Consider the following 23,808-nt stretch of genomic DNA (forward strand, 5'->3'; position numbering starts at 1 on the left):
CCAGGGAGCTGGGGCCTCCCCTCCCCCACACTTGATAAGCCAGAATCTGATAAGGGGGGGGTGGGGGGGGGGGGAGGGCATCAAGGGCGGCCCGAGGGCGGCGTGGGCCTGGGGGGGGGGGGGGCCACCCTCCTGCCCCCCATGTGAGGCAGATGTTTGGGGGGACCCAGGTGTTTGGGGGGACCCAGGAGTCCGGGTAACCCCACCCCCCAGACCCCCTTGGGTCCTGGTTGTCCTAATTCCCACCCCCACCCCCCCAAAAAGGGACCCAAGCGTCCGGGTGTCCCCACCCTCCCCTGCACCCACGCAGGAGGACCCAAGCGTCCGGGCGAGGTCACCTTGGGGCGGTTCCCCGTGGGGTATAAGGGGAGGTGGAGAGGGGACTGGGAGGCACTGGGAGGCACTGGGAGCTGCTGGGAAGAGCCATGGGGAAGGAGGTGAGGGGTGGGGAGGCGGAAAAGATGGAGGAAAATGGAGGGAGGGATGGAGAGAGGGAGGGGTGGACGGAGGGAGGGATGGAAGGATGGACAGAGGGACGGATGGAGGGATGGACGGATGGACAGAAGGACGGATGGAGGAACAGAGGGGTGGAGGGATGGACAGGAAGATGGAGAGATGGAGGGACGGACGGAAGGATGGACAGAGGGAGGGACGGAAAGATGGAGGGAGGGATGGAGGGAGGGACGGAAGGATGGACAGAGGGATGGAGGAAGGGATGGAAGGATGGACAGAAGGACGGATGGAGGAACAGAGGGATGAGGGATGGGGAGGGGGAGGGATGGAAGGATGGACAGAAGGACGGATGGAGGTATGACGGGATGGACGGAGGGAGGAACAGAGGGACGGAGGGATGGAGAGATGGAGGGATGGACGGAAGGATGGACAGAGGGAGGGATGGAGGGGTGGACAGAAGGATGGAAGGATGGACAGAGCGGTGGACGGAGGGTTGGAGGGACGGAGGGGTGGACAGAAGGATGGAGGGATGGACAGGATGGATACAGGGATGGACGGATGGATGGACAGAGAGAGAGGGATGGACAGAGGGACGGAGGGAGGGACAGAGGGACGGAGGGAGGGTTGGAGGGATGGACAGAGAAAAGAAGGAGGGACAGAGGGACAAGGGATGGCGGGATGGAGGGAGGGACAAAAGAGTGGATGGACAGTTGGAGGGACGGACAGAAGGATGGACAGAAGGATGGACAGAGAGATGGAGGGATGGACAGAGGGATGGACAGAGGGATGGAGGGATGGAGGGATGGACAGAAGGATGGACAGAAGGATGGACAGAGGGATGGACAGAAGGATGGACAGAAGGATGGAGGGAGGGATGGAGGGATGGACAGAAGGATGGACAGAAGAATGGAGAGAGGGATGGAGGGATGGACAGAAGGATGGACAGAAGGATGGAGGGATGGACAGAGGGATGGACAGAAGGATGGACAGAAGGATGGAGGGATGGACGGAGGGATGGACAGAAGGATGGACAGAAGAATGGAGAGAGGGATGGAGGGATGGACAGAAGGATGGACAGAAGGATGGAGGGATGGACAGAGGGATGGACAGAGAGATGGAGGGATGGACAGAAGGATGGACAGAAGAATGGACAGAGGGATGGAGGGAGGGATGAAGGGATGGAGGGATGGACAGAAGGATGGACAGAGGGATGGAGGGATGGACGGAGGGATGGACAGAAGGATGGATGGAGGAATGGAGGGATGGACAGAAGGATGGACAGAAGGATGGATGGAGGAATGGAGGGATGGACAGAAGGATGGACAGAGGGATGGACAGAAGGATGGACAGAGGGATGGAGGGATGGACGGAGGGACGGACAGAAGGATGGACAGAAGGATGGAGGGATGGACGGAGGGATGGAGGGATGGACGGAGGGACGGACAGAAGGATGGACAGAAGGATGGAGGGATGGACGGAGGGATGGAGTGACAGCAGGACAGACAGCAGGACACACGGACGGAGAGGGTGGCACGAGGCGAAGGGAAAGATGGAGGTGGGATGGGGGAGGGAGGGAGGGATGGACAGAGGGACCCACCCCCAGATGACCCTTGACCTCCGACCTCTACCCCCAGGAGAGCTATGAGATGGGGCCACGGGGCAAGCCCCGGCCCCCGGCCCCGAAGGGGCGTGGCCGCCGCAAGCAGGAGAAGCTGGAGGACATGAAGAAGGAGATGGACGTGGTATGGGGGGAAACTGGGAGGGACTGGGAGGGTCAATGGGGGGGCACTGGGAGGTCAACTGGGGCGGGTGGGGGAGACTGGGAGGTTAACAAGGGGCACTGGGAGGGACTGGGTGCCAATGGGGGGCACTGGGAGGGATTGAGGGTCAATGGGGGGCACTGGGAGGTCAACTGGGGGGACTGGGAGGCCAATGGGGAAGACTGGGAGGTCAACAAGGGGCACTGGGAGGGACTGGGAGGTCAACAAAGGGGACTGGGAGGGACTGGGTGCCAATGGGGGGCACTGGGTGGGATTGAGGGTCAAGGGGGGGCAACTGGGAGGTCAACTGGGGGGACTGGAAGGGACTAGGGGTCAACGGGGGTCAATGGGGAGCACTGGGAGGTCAACTGGGGCGGGTGGGGGAGACTGGGAGGTCAACAAAGGGGACTGGGAGGGACTGGGTGCCAATGGGGGCACTGGGAGGGATTGAGGGTCAATGGGGGGCACTGGGAGGTCAACTGGGGTGGGTGGGGGAGACTGGGAGGTCAACAAAGGGCACTGGGAGGGACTGGGTGCCAATGGGGGGCACTGGGTGGGATTGAGGGTCAATGGGGGGCACTGGGAGGTCAACTGGGGGGACTGGGAGGCCAATGGGGAAGACTGGGAGGTCAACAAGGGGCACTGGGAGGGACTGGGTGCCAATGGGAGGCACTGGGAGGGATTGAGGGTCAATGGGGGGCACTGGGAGGTCAACTGGGGGGACTGGGAGGCCAATGGGGAAGACTGGGAGGTCAACAAGGGGCACTGGGAGGGACTGGGAGGTCAACAAAGGGGACTGGGAGGGACTGGGTGCCAATGGGGGGCACTGGGTGGGATTGAGGGTCAAGGGGGGGCAACTGGGAGGTCAACTGGGGGGACTGGAAGGGACTAGGGGTCAACGGGGGTCAATTGGGAGCACTGGGAGGTCAACTGGGGCGGGTGGGGGAGACTGGGAGGTCAACAAAGGGGACTGGGAGGGACTGGGTGCCAATGGGGGCACTGGGAGGGATTGAGGGTCAATGGGGGGCACTGGGAGGTCAACTGGGGTGGGTGGGGGAGACTGGGAGGTCAACAAAGGGCACTGGGAGGGACTGGGTGCCAATGGGGGGCACTGGGTGGGATTGAGGGTCAATGGGGGGCACTGGGAGGTCAACTGGGGGGACTGGGAGGCCAATGGGGAAGACTGGGAGGTCAACAAGGGGCACTGGGAGGGACTGGGAGGTCAACAAAGGGGACTGGGAGGGACTGGGTGCCAATGGGGGGCACTGGGTGGGATTGAGGGTCAAGGGGGGGCAACTGGGAGGTCAACTGGGGGGACTGGAAGGGACTAGGGGTCAACGGGGGTCAATGGGGAGCACTGGGAGGTCAACTGGGGCGGGTGGAGGAGACTGGGAGGTCAACAAAGGGGACTGGGAGGGACTGGGTGCCAATGGGGGCACTGGGAGGGATTGAGGGTCAATGGGGGGCACTGGGAGGTCAACTGGGGTGGGTGGGGGAGACTGGGAGGTCAACAAAGGGCACTGGGAGGGACTGGGTGCCAATGGGGGGCACTGGGAGGGATTGAGGGTCAATGGGGGGCACTGGGAGGTCAACTGGGGGGACTGGGAGGTCAATGGGGAAGACTGGGAGGTCAACAAGGGGCACTGGGAGGGACTGGGTGCCAATGGGAGGCACTGGGAGGGATTGAGGGTCAATGGGGGGCACTGGGAGGTCAAGTGGGGGGACTGGGAGGTCAATGGGGAAGACTGGGAGGTCAACAAGGGGCACTGGGAGGTACTGGGTGCCAATGGGAGGCACTGGGAGGGATTGAGGGTCAATGGGGGGCACTGGGAGGTCAACTGGGGGGACTGGGAGGCCAATGGGGAAGACTGGGAGGTCAACAAGGGGCACTGGGAGGGACTGGGAGGTCAACAAAGGGGACTGGGAGGGACTGGGTGCCAATGGGAGGCAGTGGGAGGGATTGAGGGTCAATGGGGGGCACTGGGAGGTCAAGTGGGGGGACTGGGAGGTCAATGGGGAAGACTGGGAGGTCAACAAGGGGCACTGGGAGGGACTGGGTGCCAATGGGAGGCACTGGGAGGGATTGAGGGTCAATGGGGGGCACTGGGAGGTCAACTGGGGGGACTGGGAGGTCGATGGGGAAGACTGGGAGGTCAACAAGGGGGACTGGGAGGGACTGGGAGGTCAACAAAGGGGACTGGGAGGGACTGGGTGCCAATGGGAGGCAGTGGGAGGGATTGAGGGTCAATGGGGGGCACTGGGAGGTCAACTGGGGGGACTGGGAGGTCAATGGGGAAGACTGGGAGGTCAACAAGGGGGACTGGGAGGGACTGGGAGGTCAACAAAGGGGACTGGGAGGGACTGGGTGCCAATGGGAGGCAGTGGGAGGGATTGAGGGTCAATGGGGGGCAACTGGGAGGTCAACTGGGGGGACTGGGAGGTCGATGGGGAAGACTGGGAGGTCAACAAGGGGCACTGGGAGGGACTGGGTGCCAATGGGAGGCACTGGGAGGGATTGAGGGTCAATGGGGGGCACTGGGAGGTCAACTGGGGGGACTGGGAGGTCAATGGGGAAGACTGGGAGGTCAACAAGGGGCACTGGGAGGGACTGGGAGGTCAACAAAGGGGACTGGGAGGGACTGGGTGCCAATGGGAGGCAGTGGGAGGGATTGAGGGTCAATGGGGGGCAACTGGGAGGTCAACTGGGGGGACTGGGAGGCCGATGGGGAAGACTGGGAGGTCAACAAGGGGCACTGGGAGGGACTGGGTGCCAATGGGGGGCACTGGGAGGTCAACTGGGGGGACTGGGAGGTCAATGGGGAAGACTGGGAGGTCAACAAGGGGGACTGGGAGGGACTGGGAGGTCAACAAGGGGGACTGGGAGAGACTGGGAGGTCAACAAGGGGGACTGGGAGGGACTAAGGGGTCACCGGGGGTGCACTGGGAGGGACTGGGGGTCAACGGGGGGCACTGGGAGGTCAACTAGGGGTATGGAGGGGTCATCAAGGGTCAATGGAGGCAACTGGGGGGAACTGGGAGGGACTGGGAGGTCAACGTGGGCACAGGGAGGTCAACAAAGGTCAATGGGGCACTGGGAGTGACTGGGAGGGTCAATGGGGAGGATTGGGAGGTCAACAGGGGTCAAGAGGGGGACTGGGAAGGTCAATAGGGCACTGGGAGGGGCAGTGAGGGCACTGGGCTATACTGGGGGACACTGGGAGGGTCAGGGGTCAGGGGTCAGGGGTCAGTGCTGAGGCGGGTGCCCCCAGGATGACCACAAGCTGGATGTGAACGACCTGGAGCTCAAGTACAGCACCAGCATCACCAAGGTGGGTGACCCCTGACCTCTGACCCCGGCCGATGCCACGACCCCCCACGGCTCCCAGCGCTATGACCCTCTGACCCCCCGACCCCATTGACCCCATGACCCTAGCGGTCACTTTGACCCCAATCAACCTCATTGACCCTGTTGACCCCCCATGACCCATCAACCCCACTGACCCCCACCAGCCCCATTGACCCCCATCACCCCACCAACCCCGTTGACCCCGTCAATCCCACCAACCCCCTTGACCCCCTTGACCCCACTCGACTCCATGACCCCCACCAGCCCCCTTGACCCCATTGACCCCACTCGACTCCATGACCTCTCAACCCCATTGACCCCACCAACCCCCTTGACCCCACTCAACTCCATGACCCCCACCAACCCCCTTGACCCCACTCAAACCTGTTGACCCCACCAACCCCATTGACCCCATTGACCCCACTCAACTCCATGACCCCTCAACCCCATTGACCCCACCAACCCCCTTGACCCCACCAACCCCCTTGACCCCACTCAACTCCATGACCCCTCAACCCCCTTGACCCCACCAACCCCCTTGACCCCATTCAAACCTGTTGACCCCACCAACCCCATTGACCCCATTGACCCCACTCAACTCCATGACCCCACTCAACCCCATTGACCCCACCAACCCCGTTGACCCCACCAACCCCATTGACCCCACCAACCTCCTTGACCCCACTCAACTCCATGACCCCCACCAGCCCCATTGACCCCCATCACCCCATCAATGCCGTTGACCCCGTCAATCCCACCAACCCCGTTGACCCCCTTGACCCCACTCGACTCCATGACCCCCACCAGCCCCCTTGACCCCACTCAAACCTGTTGACCCCACCAACCCCCTTGACCCCATTGACCCCACCAACCCCATTGACCCCACCAACCCCCTTGACCCCATTGACCCCACCAACCCCATTGACCCCACCAACCCCCTTGACGCCACTCAAACCTGTTGACCCCACCAACCCCATTGACCCCAGTCAACTCCATGACCCCTCAACCCCATTGACCCCACCAACCCCGTTGACCCCACCAACCCCGTTGACCCCACCAACCCCCTTGACCCCACTCAACTCCATGACCCCTCAACCCCATTGACCCCACCAACCCCATTGACCCCATTGACCCCACTCATCTCCATGACCTCCATCAACCTCTTGACCTCATCAACCCCGTTGACCCCACCAATGCCCGTGACCCCACCAACCCCATTGACCCCATCAACCCCATTGACCCCACAAACCCTGTTGACCCCACTGACCCCCATGACCCCGCTTGACCCCGGCAGGGCCTGGTGGAGGCGGTGGCAGCCGAGCGGCTGCTGCGGGACGGCCCCAACGAGCTCCGCCCCCCCCGGGGGACCCCCGAGTGTGTCAAGTTTGGGCGGCAGTTGGCCGGGGGTCTCCAGTGCCTGATGTGGGTGGCGGCGGCCATTTGCCTCATCGCCTACGGCGTGCAGGAGGGGGAGGGTGACCGCGGCAGCTCCGACAACGTACGCCGAATGCCTGGGTCCATCTTGGGTGGGGGGACATCTGGGTTCATCTCAGAGGGACACGCATGGGTCCATGGGTTGAGGAACACCTAGGTCCATCTGGGGGAACATCTGGGTCCATCTGGGGTGGAGAACGCTTGGGTCTGTCTTGGGGGGGGATGCCTGGGTCCATCTAGGAGGGACACACATGGGTCCATGGGTTGAGGAGTGCCTGGGTACATCTTGGGGAAACATCTGATGGGCTAGAGAACATCTGGGTTCATCTGGGAGAACATCTGGGTGCATCTTAGAGGGATGCATGGGTCCATGGGTTGAGGAACGCCTGGGTCCATCTGGGGGAACATCTGGGTTGGGGAATGCCTGGGTCCATCTAGGGAGACATCTGAGTCCATCTGGGAAGGACACCTGGGTCCCTGGGTTGGGGAACACCTGGGTCCATCTGGAGAACATCTGGGTCCATCTTGGGGGGCACCTGAAAGCCAGGGACCCTTGGGAGGGGGCAACCTGGGGGGCTCTGGGGGAGAAAGTAGATCCCTGGGACCCTCTGGCGAGCAGGACGCCGGGGTCCCCTTGGATGGGGGTACTCGGACGCCTGGGTCCCCACCGTGGGGGCCTGATCCTGTCCCCACCACCCCCAGCTGTACCTCGCCATCGCCCTCATCGCCGTCGTCGTGGTCACCGGCTGCTTCGGCTACTACCAGGAGTTCAAGAGCACCAACATCATCGCCAGCTTCAAGAACCTCGTCCCTCAGGTGGGGCCACCCAGATGCTTGGGTCCCTTCCTTACCCGGACACCTGGGTCCCCACCCGGACGCCTGGGTTCCCTTGTCACCCCCAGCAAGCCACGGTGATCCGGGAAGGGGACAAGCTGCAGATCAACGCCAACGAGTTGGTGGTCGGTGACCTGGTGGAGATCAAAGGAGGGGACCGAGTTCCTGCAGACATCCGCATCATCTCAGCTCAGGGTTGCAAGGTGGGCCTGGACACTTGGGTCCCTTGATGGTGGGGGGGGTGCCCGGACACCTGGGTTCCCCTTGGGGTGAGCCGTGTCCTCCCACCACCATCTCCAGGTGGACAACTCATCATTGACGGGGGAGTCGGAGCCCCAGACGCGGTCACCCGAGTGCACCCATGACTCGCCCTTGGAGACCCGCAACATCGCTTTCTTCTCCACCATGTGCCTAGAAGGTGCGTCCCACCCGGACGCCTGGGTCCCACCTGGACGCCTAGGTCCCCTAACCCACCCAGATATCTGGGTCCCATAGGGACGGCCATGGGGTTGGTGATCAACACGGGTGACCGGACCATCATCGGGCGCATCGCCAGCTTGGCCTCGGGGGTGGAGAACGAGAAGACGCCCATCGCCATCGAGATCGAGCATTTTGTTGACATCATCGCCGGCCTCGCCATCTTCTTCGGCGCCACCTTCTTCGTGGTGGCCATGGTCATCGGCTACCCCTTCCTCCGTGCCATGGTCTTCTTCATGGCCATCGTCGTGGCCTATGTCCCTGAGGGGCTGCTGGCTACTGTCACGGTATGGCTTGGGGCATCACAGGGGTTGGAGCTCTAGGGCTGTGGGTCCCATCACAAACCATGGGTGCTATGGGGCCCTTGAGGGTCTTCATGGAGCTTATATGGGACCCATGGGTCCATGGGCATCAAATACCTTCCTGGAGGTCCCCGTGGCTCCAAGGCCACCACAGGAGCTCCAGTAGGTCCCCGTGGGTCCATCACAAACCATGGGTGCTACGAGGTCCTTGAGGGTCTTCATGGAGCTCACGTAGGACCCACGGGTCCAACGCAACCCAAGGATGCGCTGTGGGTTCTGGTTGTCCCTACGGGTCCATGGGCATCAGCTGCTTTCCTGGTGGCTCCAAGGCCACCACAACAGCTCCAGGAGGTCCCCAAGGGTCCCACGGATGCCATAGGGCTCCCAGGGTTCCCCAGGGTGCTGAGGGACTTCACCGGCCCCAGGTTTGCCTCTCGTTGACGGCGAAGCGGCTGGCGCGGAAGAACTGCGTGGTGAAGAACCTGGAAGCAGTGGAGACGTTGGGTTCCACCTCGGTCATCTGCTCCGACAAGACGGGGACCCTCACCCAAAACCGGATGACGGTGGCACATCTCTGGTTCGACAACCAGATCCATACGGCCGACACTACCGAGGACCAATCGGGTGAGAGCCGGATGCCTGGGTCCACCCCCCACCCCCCCACTCCACCCCACCCTGGACGCCTGGGTTCCCCGAGGTGACCCCCACCCTATGTCCCACCACCCAGGTCAGAGCTTCGACCAATCATCGGAGACGTGGACCATGCTGAGCCGCGTCATCACCCTCTGCAATAGGGCCCAGTTCAAGCCGGGACAAGACAACGTCCCCGTGCCCAAGGTGGGACGCGTATGGGGCCACAGGCCCTATAGGGGCCCTATAGGAGGCTGGGAGGGGCTATAGGGACCCTATATGAGGCTGGAAAAGGCATGTAGGGGCCCTATATGGGGCTGGGAGGGGCATGTAGGGGCCCTATATGGGGCTTTATATGGGATTGGGAGAAGGGTATAGGGGCTAATACTCCTATAGGGGCACTATATGGGGCTAGGAAGGGTGTCTAGGGGGCCAGAACCCCCAGAGGGTCCCTGTATGGGGCTGGGAGGGGTATATAAGGCCCAGGACACCCATAGGGGCATTATATGGGGCTGGGAGGGATGTATAGGGGCCAAGATGTACATAGGGGCACTATATGGGGCTGGAAAAGTCATATAGGACCCCTATAGACGTCCTATATGGGGTTGGGAGGGCAATACGGGGGCCCCCATAGGGGCCCTATATAGGGCTTGGAGAGGCATACGGGGCCAGGACCTCCTCTATGGGGGTCCTATATGGGGTGATATGGGCCCCGCCCCCTCCGCTTAAGCCCCACCCCCCCGCAGCGTGAGGTCATCGGCGACGCTTCGGAGACGGCGCTGCTGAAGTTCGCGGAGGTGACGGTGGGGTCGGTGGCGGAGGCGCGGGGACGGTTCCCCAAGGTGGCCGAGCTGCCCTTCAACTCCACCAACAAGTTCCAGGTGGGGGGACCCAGGTGTCCACGTGGGGTGGACCCAGGTCTCCAGGAAGGGGACCCAGGTGTCCGGGTGGGGACCCAGGCGTCCAGGAGGCACCCAGGAATCTTGGGGGGGGGGACACCCAGGTGTCCAGGGGGGACCCAGATGTTCAGGGGGGGACCCAGGTGTCCAGGGGGCACCCAGATGTTTCAGGAGGGACCTTGGTGTTTGTGAGGGACCCAAGCGTCCAAGGGGGACCCAGGTGTCCAGGTGGGGACCCAGGTGTCCAGGGGGGACCCAGATGTTTCAGGAGAGACCTTGGTGTTCATGAGGGACCCAAGTGTCCAAGGGGGACCCAGGTGTCCAAGGGGGACCCAGATGTTTCAGGAGGGACCTTGGTGTTCGTGAGGGACCCAAGTGTCCAAGGGGGACCCAGGTATTCAGGGGGGACCCAGGTGTCCAGGTGGGGACCCAGGTGTCCAGGGGGGACCCAGATGTTTCAAGAGGGACCTTGGTGTTCATGAGGGACCCAAGCGTCCAAGGGGGACCCAGGTGTTCAGGGGGGACCCAGGCGTCCGAGTGGGAACCCAGGCATCCGGGTCCTTCGACAGCTGTCGGTCCACGAGGCAGGAGAACGTCAACTCCTGGTGCTGAAAGGTGCCCCCGAGCGGGTGCTGGAACGGTGCAGCACAGTGCTGCTGAAGGGACAGGAGCTGGCCCTGGACGCCCAGTGGCGGGAGGCCTTCGAGGGGGCCTACGCCGAGCTGGGGGGGCGTGGGGAGAGGGTGTTGGGTGAGTGGGGTGAGGGGGTGGTAGGGGGAGATGGGGAGGTGTGGGGGGGAATGGGGATGGGGGGACGTGGGGATGGAGGGACATCATGGGGAGCTGGGGACATGGAGAGACATGGGGATGGAGGGACATCATGGGGAGATGGAGACATGGGGATGGAGGGACATCATGGGGATAAGGGGACATGGAGAGACATGGGGATGGAGGGACATCATAGGGAGATGGGGACATGGGGAGACATGGGGATGGAGGGACATCATGGGGAGATGCGGACATGGAGATACATGGGGATGGAGGGACATCATGAGGACATGGAGACATGGGGATGGAGGGACATCATGGGGAGATGCGGACATGGAGAGACATGGGGATGGAGGGACATCATGAGGACATGGAGACATGGGGATGGAGGGACATCATGGGGAGCTGGGGACATGGGGATGGAGGGACATCATGGGGAGATGCGGACATGGAGATACATGGGGACGGAGGGACATCATGGGGAGCTGGGGGGGCGTGGGGAGCGGGTGTTGGGTGAGTGGGGTGAGGGGGTGGTAGGGGGAGATGGGGAGGTGTGGGGGGGAATGGGGATGGGGGGACGTGGGGATGGAGGGACATCATGGGGAGATGGGGACATGTGGAGACATGGGGATGGAGGGACATCATGGGGAGATGGAGACATGGGGATGGAGGGACATCATGGGGATAAGGGGACATGGAGAGACATGGGGATGGAGGGACATCATAGGGAGATGGGGACATGGGGAGACATGGGGATGGAGGGACATCATGGGGAGATGCGGACATGGAGAGACATGGGGATGGAGGGACATCATGAGGACATGGAGACATGGGGATGGAGGGACATCATGGGGAGCTGGGGACATGGGGATGGAGGGACATCATGGGGAGATGCGGACATGGAGATACATGGGGATGGAGGGACATCATGAGGACATGGAGACATGGGGATGGAGGGACATCATGGGGAGATGCGGACATGGAGAGACATGGGGATGGAGGGACATCATGAGGACATGGAGACATGGGGATGGAGGGACATCATGGGGAGCTGGGGACATGGGGATGGAGGGACATCATGGGGAGATGCGGACATGGAGATACATGGGGATGGAGGGACATCATGAGGACATGGAGACATGGGGATGGAGGGACATCATGGGGAGATGCGGACATGGAGAGACATGGGGATGGAGGGACATCATGAGGACATGGAGACATGGGGATGGAGGGACATCATGGGGAGCTGGGGACATGGGGATGGAGGGACATCATGGGGAGATGCGGACATGGAGATACATGGGGACGGAGGGACATCATGGGGAGCTGGGGGGACATGGGGAGAGGGTGTTGGGTGAGTGGGGTGAGGGGGTGGTAGGGGGAGATGGGGGGTGTGGGGGGAAATGGGGATGGGGGGACGTGGGGATGGAGGGACATCATGGGGAGATGGAGACATGGGGATGGGGGGACGTGGGGATGGAGGGACATCATGGGGAGATGGAGGGACATGGGAACATGGAGGGACTTGGAGGGGACATGGGATGGAGGACACACGTGCAGGAGGGTGACATGCAACACCCCCCATGCACACGAGTCCCAGCATCACCCCGTGTCCCCTCATGTCCCCCCCTGTCCCTCCCAAGGGTTCTGCGCCTGCTGGCTGCCAGCAGGGACAGTGGCAGCAGGGACAGACCCCGAGGAGCTGCCGGAGGTGGCCGTGGGACTCTGCTTCGCTGGGCTGGTGTCCATGATCGACCCACCCAGGGCCACCGTCCCCCAGGCCGTGCTCAAGTGTCGCACGGCTGGTATCAGGGTAGGGGACATGGGGGGGGGGGACATGGGGACATGGAGGACATGGGGACATGGAGGATATGGGGACTAGGAGGGACATGGGGATGGGGGGACATCAAGAACATGGAAGGATGTGGGGGGACATGGGGACTGGGAGGGACGTGGGGATGGGGGGACATCAAGGACATGGAAGGACATGGGGACTGGGAGGGATGTGGGGATGGGGGGACATCAAGAACATGGAAGGATGTGGAGGGACATGGGGACTGAGATGGACACAGGGATGGGGGGACATCAAGAAGACGGAAGGACATGAAAGGACATGGGGACTGGGAGGGACGTGGGGATGGGGGGACATCAAGGACATGGAAGGACATGGGGACACATGGGAGATGCAAGATGGACATGGTGACTGGGAGGGACGTAGAGATGGGGGACATCAAGGACAGGGAAGGACATGGAGGGATTTGGGGACATGGGGTGGACATGGGGACACGAGGATGGGGGGACATCAAGAACATGGCAGGACATGGGGGGAACACTGGGGACATGGTGGGGGACATCAAGAACATGGAGGCACATGGGGGGACACTGGGGACACAGGGGACCACAGAGGACCATGAGGAACCATCAGGACCATGGGTGGCCATCAGGCCCACACCAATGTCCCCTTGTCCCCAGGTCATCATGGTGACCGGAGACCACCCCATCACGGCCAAGGCCATCGCGGCGGCCGTTGGCATCATCTCAGAGGGCAGCGAGACCCCCGAGGAGGTGGCAGCTCGTCTACGCGTGCCCCTTGAACGGGTGGACCCCAGGTGGGACCCAGGTGTCCGGGAGGGGACCCAGGCGTCCGGGTGGAGGTGACCTTGGCACCTGGGTGGACCATGGTGGAGACCACAACGTCTTGGGTGATCCAGCTCCATGGAGGTGGGGAACGGGGAGAACCCAGATGTCCGGGGTGGGGGGGACCCAGGTGTCCGGTGTCGTGTTGTCCCCCTCCCCAGGCAAGCGCGGGCGCGGGTGGTGACAGGGGCGGAGCTGGCGGCCATGACACCGGGGACTCTGGAGGGTCTTCTGCGCGCCCACCCTGAGATGGTCTTCGCCCGGACGTCACCGCAGCAGAAACTTGTCATCGTGGAGAGCTGCCAGCGGCTGGTGGGGACACTGAGGGGACATTGGGGACATAGGGGACATTGGGGACATGGGGGACACTGGGGGCATGGAGATGTTGGGGACATGGGGGGACACTGCGGGCATGGGGATGCTGGAGGCATGGGGACATTGGGAGGCATGGGGACACTAGGGACATTGGGGGACACGGGGGGGACGTTGGAGGGACACTGGGGAAGTCGGTGACACTGGGGACACGGGCACAACTCGAAGCCACTGCCAGTCCCCGTGGAGAGGAGACATTGGGTGGCCTTGGGGACATTGGGATGACCAAAGGCGTGTCCCCAGCATCCCTGTCCTCAGGGTGCCATCATGGTGGAGATGGCAATGGGCTCCGTGTCCCCAAGGTGCCATCATGGAGGGGATGGGGATGGTCCCCGTCCCCATCCCTCTGGTCCCTGCGTCCCCAAGGTGCCACCATGGAGGGGATGGGGATGGTCCCCGTCCCCATCCCTCTGGTCCCTGCGTCCCCAAGGTGCCACCATGGAGGGGATGGGGATGGTCCCCGTCCCCATCCCTCTGGTCCCTGCGTCCCCAAGGTGCCACCATGGAGGGGATGGGGATGGTCCCCGTCCCCATCCCTCTGGTCCCTGCGTCCCCAAGGTGCCACCATGGAGGGGATGGGGATGGTCCCCGTCCCCATCCCTCTGGTCCCTGCGTCCCCAAGGTGCCACCATGGAGGGGATGGGGATGGTCCCCGTCCCCATCCCTCTGGTCCCTGCGTGCCCAAGGTGCCACCATGGAGGGGATGGGGATGGTCCCCGTCCCCATCCCTCTGGTCCCTGCGTCCCCAAGGTGCCACCATGGAAGGGATGGGGATGGTCCCCGTCCCCATCCCTCTGGTCCCTGCGTGCCCAAGGTGCCACCATGGAGGGGATGGGGATGATCCCCGTCCCCATCCCTCTGGTCCCTGCGTCCCCAAGGTGCCACCATGGAGGGGATGGGGATGGTCCTCATCCCTCACCCCTCCGGTCCCCATGTCACCAGGGTGCCATCGTGGCGGTGACAGGTGACGGGGTGAACGACTCCCCGGCGCTGAAGAAGGCCGACATCGGGGTGGCCATGGGCATCGCCGGCTCTGACGCCGCCAAGAACGCAGCCGACATGATCCTCCTCGATGACAACTTCGCCTCCATCGTCACCGGCGTGGAACAAGGTGGGGCTGGGGACACCAGGGGTGGGTGACACGAGGTGACACCACCCTGGTGACGCGCTGTCCCTACCCTTCCCAGGCCGCTTGATCTTTGACAACCTGAAGAAGTCCATCGCCTACACCTTGACCAAGAACATCCCCGAGTTGACTCCTTACCTCATCTACATCACGGCCAGCGTCCCCCTGCCCTTGGGCTGCATCACCATCCTCTTCATCGAGCTCTGCACTGACATCGTGAGTGCCCGGACCCTCAGGTCCCCCCGCACCCAGACACCAGGGTCCATCAACCGCTCCATCGTTGGAGGTTCCTCACCCAAGAACCAGGGTTCTTCATATGGCCGTTGAGGTTCTTCACCCAAGAATCTGGGTGCCTCACCGGGACACGGGGGTCCTTCCTGGATGCCTGGGTCCCTCACCCTGACACCTTGGTCCTTCACCCTTGACACCTTGAGTCCCTCACCCGGACACCTTGGTCCTTCACCCAGACACTTGGGTCCTTCACCCCAACACCTTGAGTCCCTCACCCTGACACCTTGAGTCCCTCACCCTGACACCTTGGTCCTTCACCCAGATACTTGGGTCCTTCACCCGGACACCTTGGTCCTTCACCCAGACACTTGGGTCCTTCACCCCAACACCTTGAGTCCCTCACCCTGACACCTTGGTCCTTCACCCTGACACCTTGGTCCTTCACCCCAACACCTTGGTCCTTCACCCCAACACCTTGAGTCCCTCACCCTGACACCTTGGTCCTTCACCCAGACACTTGGGTCCTTCACCCTGACACCTTGGTCCTTCACCCAGACACTTGGGTCCTTCACCCCAAGGGCTGGGTCCACCACCCAGATAGCGGGGTCCCCCAACCAGATGTCGGGTCCCCTCCCGGTCACCTGGGTCCCTCACCCGGATGCCTGGGTCCACAGTTCCCCTCGGTCTCCTTGGCCTACGAGAGGGCGGAGAGTGACATCATGCACCTGAAGCCCCGCAACCCTCGACGCGACCGGTTGGTCAACGAACCCTTGGCGGCTTATTCCTACTTCCAGATCGGTACGGCCCGGACGCCGGGGTCCCCTCGGGGGTGGGTGAGGGGCGCAGACACCAGGGTCCAACTAGGGGAGGGGGTGAGTGTCCCCCAACTGGGGGAGGGGTCTGGCTGGTGTAGATGTTGGGGTGCCCCAGATGCCTGGGTCTCCAGACACCCAGGTCCCTGGCCACCCAGGTACCTGGGTCCCTGGACACTCGGACACCAGGGTCCCCAGGTCCCTGGACATCTGGATCCTTAGACACCTAGGTCCTTGGCCACCTGGTCACCTGGGTCCTTGGTCACCTGGGTCCCTGGACACCTGGATGCCTGGGTCCCTGGCCACTTGGACTCCTGGGTGCCTGGACACCCAGGTCCCTGGACGTCTTGGGCCCTGGGTTCCTGGATGCTTGAGTCCCCAGACACCTGGGTCCCTTGGTCCCTGGACGCCTGGGTCCCTGGGTGCTTGGGTCCACAGGTCCATGGGTCCCTGGATGCTTGAGTCCCCAGATGTCCCTGGGTACCTGGACGCCTGGGTCCCTGGGTGCTTGGGTCCACAGATCCATGGGTCCCTGGATGCTTGGGTCCCCAGATGTTCCTGGGTACCTGGACGCCTGGGTCCCTGGGTGCTTGGGTCCACAGGTCCCTGGATGCTTGGGTCCCCAGATGTTCCTGGGTACCTGGACGCCTGGGTCCCTGGGTGCTTGGGCCCACAGGTCCATGGGTCCCTGGATGCTTGGGTCCCCAGATGTTCCTGGGTACCTGGACGCCTGGGTCCCTGGGTGCTTGGGTCCACAGATCCATGGGTCCCTGGATGCTTGGGTCCCCAGATGTTCCTGGGTACCTGGACGCCTGGGTCCCTGGGTGCTTGGGTCCACAGATCCATGGGTCCCTGGATGCTTGGGTCCCCAGATGTTCCTGGGTACCTGGACGCCTGGGTCCCTGGGTGCTTGGGTCCACAGGTCCATGGGTCCCTGGATGCTTGGGTCCCCAGATGTTCCTGGGTACCTGGACGCCTGGGTCCCTGGGTGTTTGGGTCCACAGGTCCATGGGTCCCTGGATGCTTGGGTCCCCAGATGTCCCTGGGGTGCCTGGGTGCTTGGGTCCACAGGTCCATGGGTCCCTGGATGCTTGGGTCCCCAGATGTTCCTGGGTACCTGGACACCTGGGTCCCTGGGTGCTTGGGTCCCCAGATGTTCCTGGGTACCTGGACGCCTGGGTCCCTTGGTGCTTGGGTCCACAGGTCCATGGGTCCCTGGATGCTTGGGTCCCCAGATGTCCCTGGGGTGCCTGGGTGCTTGGGTCCACAGGTCCATGGGTCCCTGGGCACCTGAGTCCCCAGATGTCCCTGGGTACCCAGATGCCTGGGTCCCTAGCTCCTTGGCCACCTGGATGCCTGGGTCCCCGGACACCCCAACGCCTGGGTCCATGGGTCCCTGGCCACCCAGACGCCTGGGTCCCTGGGTGCCCGGACACCTGGGTCCCCACCTAACCCTGCCCACCCTGGTAGGCGCCATCCAGTCCTTCGCCGGCTTCACCGACTACTTCGTGGCGATGGCACAGGAGGGTTGGTGGCCTCTGCTCTGCTTGGGGTTGCGCCCACGTTGGGAGGACACCCACGAACAGGAGCTGCAGGACAGCTACGGCCAAGAATGGGTACGCGCAATCCCTGTAGACCCCTATAGGACCCTATACATCCCCCTCGCTGACCTGTATGTCGCCCGTAGACCTTCGAGCAACGCCACTACCAGCAGTACACCTGCTACACCGTCTTCTTCATCAGCATCGAGATGTGCCAGATCGCCGACGTCCTCATCCGCAAGACCCGACGCCTCTCCCTCTTCCAGCAGGGCCTCTTCCGGTGCCTATAGGGGCCCTATAGGGGGGCTATAGGGGCTCTTCAAGTGCTTATGGGGGCCAAAGGGATGATGGGACTCTGCTGGTGCCAATGGGGGCTATGGGGCTTCTTCCAGCGACTATCAGGGTGTAGGGGCTCTGCCAGTACCTATGGGGGCTATAGGGGTTCTTCCGGGGGCTATAAAGGCTCTTCCAGTGCCTGTGAGGGCTCTGCTGGTGTCTATGGGGCCTGTAGGGTTTCTTCTGGGGGCTATGAGGGCTATAGGGGCTCTCCTGTTGCCTATGGGGTCTATAGGGGTTCTTTTAGTGCCTATAGGGGTTATGGGGGCTCTGTCGCTGCCTAGCAGGCTATAGGGGGCTATGGGGCCTCTTCTAGTGCCCGTGTGTGTATATACCCCCCAGTGCCTATGGGGATATAGGGGCCACAGGGGCTCTGCTATAGGAGCCTGTGCGGCACTACAGGTGCCCGTGGGGTGCCTATGGGGCACTATAGGAGCCCCCAGAGCGCTATAGGGGCCCATCTCCCGGCAGGAACCGGATCCTGGTGATCGCCATCGTGTTCCAGGTGTCCATCGGCTGCTTCCTCTGCTACTGCCCCGGGATGCCCAACGTCTTCAACTTCATGCCCATCCGGTGGGCCCGGACGCCTGGGTCCCCCCCCCCCGACCCCTTCCCAATGCCTGGGTCCCCTCCTGACCCCCTCGTGGACACCCCGGTCCCCTTCCCGGACGCCTGGGTCCCCCCCGACCCCTTCCCGGACACCTGGGTCCCCTTCCCGGACACCTGGGTCCCCTCCTGACCCCTTCATGGACACCTGGGTCCCCTCCGGGACGCCTGGGTCCCCCCCCAAGGACTCCTGGGTCCCCTCCTGACCCCTTCCCGGACACCTGGGTCCCCTTCCAGGATGCCCCCATCCCCTTCCCAGATGCCTGGGTCCCCTTCCCGGACACTTGGGTCCCCTTCCCAAATGCCTGGGTCCCCCCCCGACCCCTTCCCGGACACCTGGGTCCCCTTCCAGGATGCCCCCATCCCCTTCCCAGATGCCTGGGTCCCCTTCCCGGACACTTGGGTCCCCTTCCCAAATGCCTGGGTCCCCCCCTGACCCCTTCCCAGACACCTGGGTCCCCTTCCCAATGCCTGGGTCCCCCCCGACCCCTTCCCGGCCACCTGGGTCCCCTTCCCAAATGCCTGGGTCCCCCCCCGACCCCTTCCCGGACACCTGGGTCCCCTTCCCAAATGCCTGGGTCCCCCCCCGACCCCTTCCCGGACACCTGGGTCCCCTCCGGGACGCCTGGGTCCCCCCCCAAGGACTCCTGGGTCCCCTCCTGACCCCTTCCCGGCCACCTGGGTCCCCTTCCCAATGCCTGGGTCCCCTCCTGACCCCTTCCCGGCCACCTGGGTCCCCTTCCAGGACGCCTGGGTCCCCCCCGACCCCTTCCCGGCCACCTGGGTCCCCTTCCAGGACGCCTGGGTCCCCCCCGACCCCTTCCCGGCCACCTGGGTCCCCTTCCAGGATGCCCGTGTCCCCTTCCCGGCCACCTGGGTCCCCTCTGGGCCACCTGGGTCCCCTGACCCCGTGTGTGTGTGTGTCCCCCCCATCCCCCAGCTTCCAGTGGTGGTTCGTGCCGATGCCCTTCGGCCTCCTCATCCTCATCTACGACGAAATCCGAAAACTGGGAGTGCGGAGACACCCGGGCAGTGAGTGGCCGGTCCCAGATACCTGGGTGCCCCCATCCCCGGATGCCGGGGTCCCCCCCCAGGGTCCCGTCCCCCCCCACCCTCACCCCTCTGTGTCTTCCCCCTCCCCTCCAGGTTGGTGGGACCGAGAGCTCTACTACTGAGATGGAGGCTGATGTGTTGCCCCAGATGCCTGGGTCCCCCCAAAACCTGGGTCCCCCCTGGATGCCTGGGTCCCCCACCCGAATGCCTGGGTCCCCCCAAATACCTGGACCACCCCCCAAATACCTGGGTTCCCCCAGACACCTGGATCCCACCGGATGCCTGGATCCCCCCACCCCCAGATTCCTGGGTCCCCCCAAATGCCTGGGTCCCCCCCCCAAATACCTGGGTCCCCCCTGGATGCCTGGATCCCTTGCCCAAATGCCTGGGTCCCCCCAAATGCCTGAGTCCCCCCAAATGCCTGGGTCTCCCCCACACACACCTGGGTCCCCCCAAATACCTGGGTTCCCCCAAACACCTGGGTCCCCCCCCAGATTCCTGAGCGTCCCCCCCAAATGCCTGGGACCCCCCCAAACGCCTGGATCCCCCCCCCGGACACCTGGGTTCCCCCCCAATGCCTGGGTCCCCCCAAATGCCTGGGTCCCCCACACACACACCTGGGTCCCCCCAAATGCCTGGGTGCCCCCCCCCCCCCAAATACCCAGATCCCCCCTGACATCCTGGGTCCCCCCTGATGCCTGGATTCCCCCCCCCTCCCCCCCAACGCCTGGGTCCCCCCAAATATCTGGGTCCTCTCCCAGACGCCTGGGTCCAATAAAGCTCTCACAGATTCTATAGGTGCCTTTAATTCAGGGGGGGGGCAGGAGGGGGACGAGCAGCCTCAGGGCCCCCAGCCCCAAGGCCACCGCCCCCAGCGCCCGCAGCCCCAGCGCACCCCAGGGACCCAGCCCCAGCGCTTGCCCCGCCCACCTGTGGGGAAGAGGGTGGGGCTTCAGGGGGGGCACGCCCACTACAGATGCCACGCCCCCCCCCCAGGAGCCCCGCCCCACCATCTTCAGATCTCCCCACTAAGGGTCTAGCCTGGTTGCTGACTTACAAGCCACGCCCACAAACTCAAGCCACACCCTCCACTAGCAGGCCACGCCCCCAAGCAACCGGCACCGCCCCCAAGTGGGCAGCAAGGCCACACCCCCTGTCTTCAAGCCCCACCCCCTCCACACCTTCCCCCAGCTGGTGCAGCCTCCTGGAGGCCACGCCCCTCAGTGTAGGCCCCGCCCCTCCCAGCATAAGCCCTGCCCACCCACTGGGGAACGCCCACCCCCTTAGTCCCACCCACTCAGCAAGGAAGCCCCGCCCATGCAGCGCAAGGCCTTGCAGCAGCCACCAGGAACCCCGCCCCTAATTAGGCCCCGCCCCAATAAAGCCCCACCCTTCTCTCCCAAGCCACGCCTCCCTCATGGAAGCCCCACCCCTTCTAAAGCAGCAGCCACTCAGGGACAGCCCTCCAAAGCCCCACCCCCTTGTGAAGCCCCACCCCCTTGTGAAGCCCCACCCACACGGGGAAGAAGCCCTCCTAGGCAGCAGCAGCCCCACCCCCCCAAAGGGGGGGGACACACCCCTTAGGCCCGCCCCCACGACGAAGCCCCGCCCCCTCGTGAAGCCCCACCCACCACTAAGCCCCACCCACCGGGGAGGAAGCCCTCTAGGCAGCAGCAGCCAGCAGCCCCCCCCCCCACCGGGGGGGGGGGGGGGCGCCCTTAGCCCCGCCCTCTCCTGAAGCCCCGCCCCCTCCTGAAGCCCCGCCCCCTCCTGAAGCCCCGCCCACCAGAGAGGAAGCCCTCCTAGGCAGCAGCAGCCAGCAGCCCCCCCAAGGGGGGGGGTGGGTGGGTGTCCCTTAGCCCCGCCCCCAGGACGAAGCCCCGCCCCCGGTTAAGCCCCGCCCCCGGTTAAGCCCCGCCTACCCGGTGAGGAAGCCCTCGTAGGCGGCGGCAGCCAGCAGCCCCCCCAGGGGCAGGCGCAGGCGGGGGGGGAGGTCGTGACGCCCCGAAGCCCAGAGCAGGGCGGCCGCCGCTACGTGACGTGCCTGGGGGGGGGGGGGGGGCAAAAGGGAGGGTGAGGGGGGGATAAGGACCCCCCCAGGGGCAAGAACACCCCCCAGGGGGAAGAACACCCCCCCCCCCCCCGGGGGATAATGACCCCCAATTACCCCCCCCAAGGGCAATTATGGGGTATGGGGGGGGCAGTTACCCCCTTGCGCCCCCCCCAGGGCAATTAACCTCCCCCAGTTAGCACCCCCAGTACCCCCAGTCACCCCCCCCAGTCCTCCCAGTACCCCTAGTCACCCCCCCCATCCTCCCAGTCCCCCCCAGTCACTTCCCAGTCCTCCCAGTCACCCCCCCAGTCCTTCCCAGTCACCCCCCCAGTCCTCCCACTCCCCTCCAGTCACCCCCCATTCTCCCAGTCCCCCCCACTCACCCCCCCAGTCCCCCTAATCACTGCCCCCAGTCCTCCCAGTCCCCCCAGTCGCCCCCCCAGTTGCCCCCCCAGTCCTCCCACTCCCCTCCAGTCACCCCCCAGTCCTCCCAGTGCCCCCAGTCGCCCCCCCCAGTCCCCACCAGTTGCCCCCCCCGTCCTCCCAGTCCCCCCCCCCTCGCCCCCCCAGTCCTCCCAGTCCCCCCCAGTCGCTCCCCCAGTCCTCCCAGTCCCCTCCAGTCACCCCCCCGTTCTCCCAGTCCCCCCCCCCTCGCCCCCCCAGTCCTCCCAGTCCCCCCCAGTCACTCCCCCAGTCCTCCCAGTCCCCTCCAGTCACCCCCCCATTCTCCCAGTCCCCCCCCCTCGCCCCCCCAGTCCTCCCAGTCCCCCCCAGTCGCTCCCCCAGTCCTCCCAGTCCCCTCCAGTCACCCCCCCGTTCTCCCAGTCCCCCCCCCCCTCGCCCCCCCAGTCCTCCCAGTCCCCCCCAGTCACTCCCCCAGTCCTCCCAGTCCCCTCCAGTCACCCCCCCGTTCTCCCAGTCCCCTCCCCCTCGCCCCCCCAGTCCCCCCCCAGTCCTCCCAGTCCCCCAGTTGCCCCCCCCCCTCACCAGGCTGATGTTGGAGTCCAGCCCCATCTGCAGGTGCCGCCAGTCGAACTCCACCCCCCGCGCCCCCACCCCACAGCGGGACGCACCTGCGGGCCCCGGCGTCCGGTGAGGGGGGACCCCGGATGCCAGGGTCCTATAGATCCCCCCCCTTGGCACCTATAGATCCCCAGAGCCCTCCCATCTCCCCTTCCCACCCCCCAGCATCCCATACACCCCTATAGGTCCCCAGAGCACCCCCACAGGGTCTTCAAGGGTCCTATGGATACGCGCACAGGCTCCTGCAGTCCCCTATAGCCCCCATAGGTCCCCTGTCACCCCCCATAGCCCCCCCCTCCATGCCCTTATAGGTCCCTATAGCCCCCGTAAGTTCCCCATAGCCCCTATAGCTCCACCATAGCCCCCATAGCCTCCATAGGTCCCCCATACCACCTACAGCCTCCATAGTCCCCATATCCCCACCATAGCCCCCCTAAGTTCCCCATAGCCCCTATAGACCCCATAGTCCCCCATAAGCCCCCCCCATACTACCTACAGTCTCCATAGTCCCCATATCCCCACCATAGCCCCCCGTAAGTTCCCCATAGCCCCTACAGACCCCATAGCTCCCCATAGGTCCCCCATATCATCTACAGCCTCCATAGTCCCCATATGCCCACCATAGCCCCCCTAAGTTCCCCATAGACCCTGTAGCTCTGCCATAGCCCCTATAGACCCCATAGCCCCCCCATACCAGCTACAGTCTCCATAGTCCCCATATCCCCCACCATAGCGCCCCTAAGTTCCCCATAGCCCCTATAGCTCCGCCATAGCCCCTATAGACCCCATAGCCCCCCATAAGCCCCCCCATACTACCTACAGTCTCCATAGTGCCCATATCCCCACCATAGCCCCCGTAAGTTCCCCATAGCCCCTATAGCTCCACCATAGCCCCTACAGACCCCATAGCTCCCATAGGTCCCCCATACCATCTACAGCCTCCATAGTCCCCATATGCCCACCACAGCCCCCCTAAGTTCCCCATAGACCCTGTAGCTCTGCCATAGCCCCTATAGACCCCATAGCCCCCCCCCATACCACCTACAGCCTCCATAGTCCCCATATCCCCACCATAGCCCCCCCCTAAGTTCCCCATAGCCCCTATAGCTCTGCCA

At 64.0% G+C, this 23,808-nt stretch overlaps 2 protein-coding genes across 2 annotated transcripts; one reads left to right on the forward strand and one right to left on the reverse strand.

Annotated features, from left to right (window-relative positions):
- The first annotated feature begins 419 nt into the window (after window positions 1-419).
- Window positions 420-19,739, forward strand: ATP4A (ATPase H+/K+ transporting subunit alpha). Its single transcript, XM_075489522.1, has 23 exons — window positions 420-437; window positions 2,088-2,195; window positions 5,483-5,542; window positions 6,854-7,057; window positions 7,696-7,809; window positions 7,896-8,030; window positions 8,128-8,245; window positions 8,323-8,591; window positions 9,032-9,230; window positions 9,334-9,443; window positions 9,983-10,117; window positions 10,705-10,885; window positions 12,547-12,716; window positions 13,376-13,512; window positions 13,702-13,852; window positions 14,855-15,023; window positions 15,100-15,254; window positions 15,944-16,067; window positions 17,552-17,697; window positions 17,769-17,902; window positions 18,430-18,531; window positions 19,505-19,596; window positions 19,711-19,739. The coding sequence occupies exons 1-23, from the start codon at window positions 426-428 to the stop codon at window positions 19,737-19,739; spliced, it is 3,054 nt and encodes a 1,017-aa protein (XP_075345637.1). The 5' UTR covers window positions 420-425.
- A 666-nt stretch (window positions 19,740-20,405) lies between these two features.
- Window positions 20,406-23,522, reverse strand: TMEM147 (transmembrane protein 147). Its single transcript, XM_075489527.1, has 4 exons — window positions 23,422-23,522; window positions 22,658-22,790; window positions 21,540-21,661; window positions 20,406-20,547 (listed from the first exon to the last, which is right to left on the reverse strand). Exons 1-4 carry the CDS (start codon window positions 23,520-23,522, stop codon window positions 20,427-20,429), a joined length of 477 nt encoding a protein of 158 aa, XP_075345642.1. The 3' UTR covers window positions 20,406-20,426.
- Window positions 23,523-23,808: the final 286 nt, after the last annotated feature.

The sequence above is a fragment of the Mycteria americana genome, unplaced genomic scaffold (genome assembly GCF_035582795.1).
Source record: "Mycteria americana isolate JAX WOST 10 ecotype Jacksonville Zoo and Gardens unplaced genomic scaffold, USCA_MyAme_1.0 Scaffold_170, whole genome shotgun sequence".
Classification (NCBI taxonomy): Eukaryota; Metazoa; Chordata; class Aves; order Ciconiiformes; family Ciconiidae; genus Mycteria; species Mycteria americana.

Bases quoted from the DNA above. Each gene is read 5' to 3' on its own strand.
- ATP4A (XM_075489522.1), top strand. The intron at 12,717-13,375 runs GTAGGGGACATG...CCTTGTCCCCAG, and splicing joins GTCGCACGGCTGGTATCAGG to GTCATCATGGTGACCGGAGA. The intron at 15,255-15,943 runs GTGAGTGCCCGG...CTGGGTCCACAG, and splicing joins TCGAGCTCTGCACTGACATC to TTCCCCTCGGTCTCCTTGGC.
- TMEM147 (XM_075489527.1), bottom strand. From the start codon at position 23,522: ATGGAGACTGTAGGTAGTATGGGGGGGCTTATGGGGGGCTATGGGGTC. The intron at 22,791-23,421 runs GTGGGGGATATG...GGGGATCTATAG, and splicing joins GGGAACTTAGGGGCGCTATG to GACCCTGGCATCCGGGGTCC. The intron at 20,548-21,539 runs GTAGGCGGGGCT...TCTTCCCCACAG, and splicing joins TACGAGGGCTTCCTCACCGG to GTGGGCGGGGCAAGCGCTGG.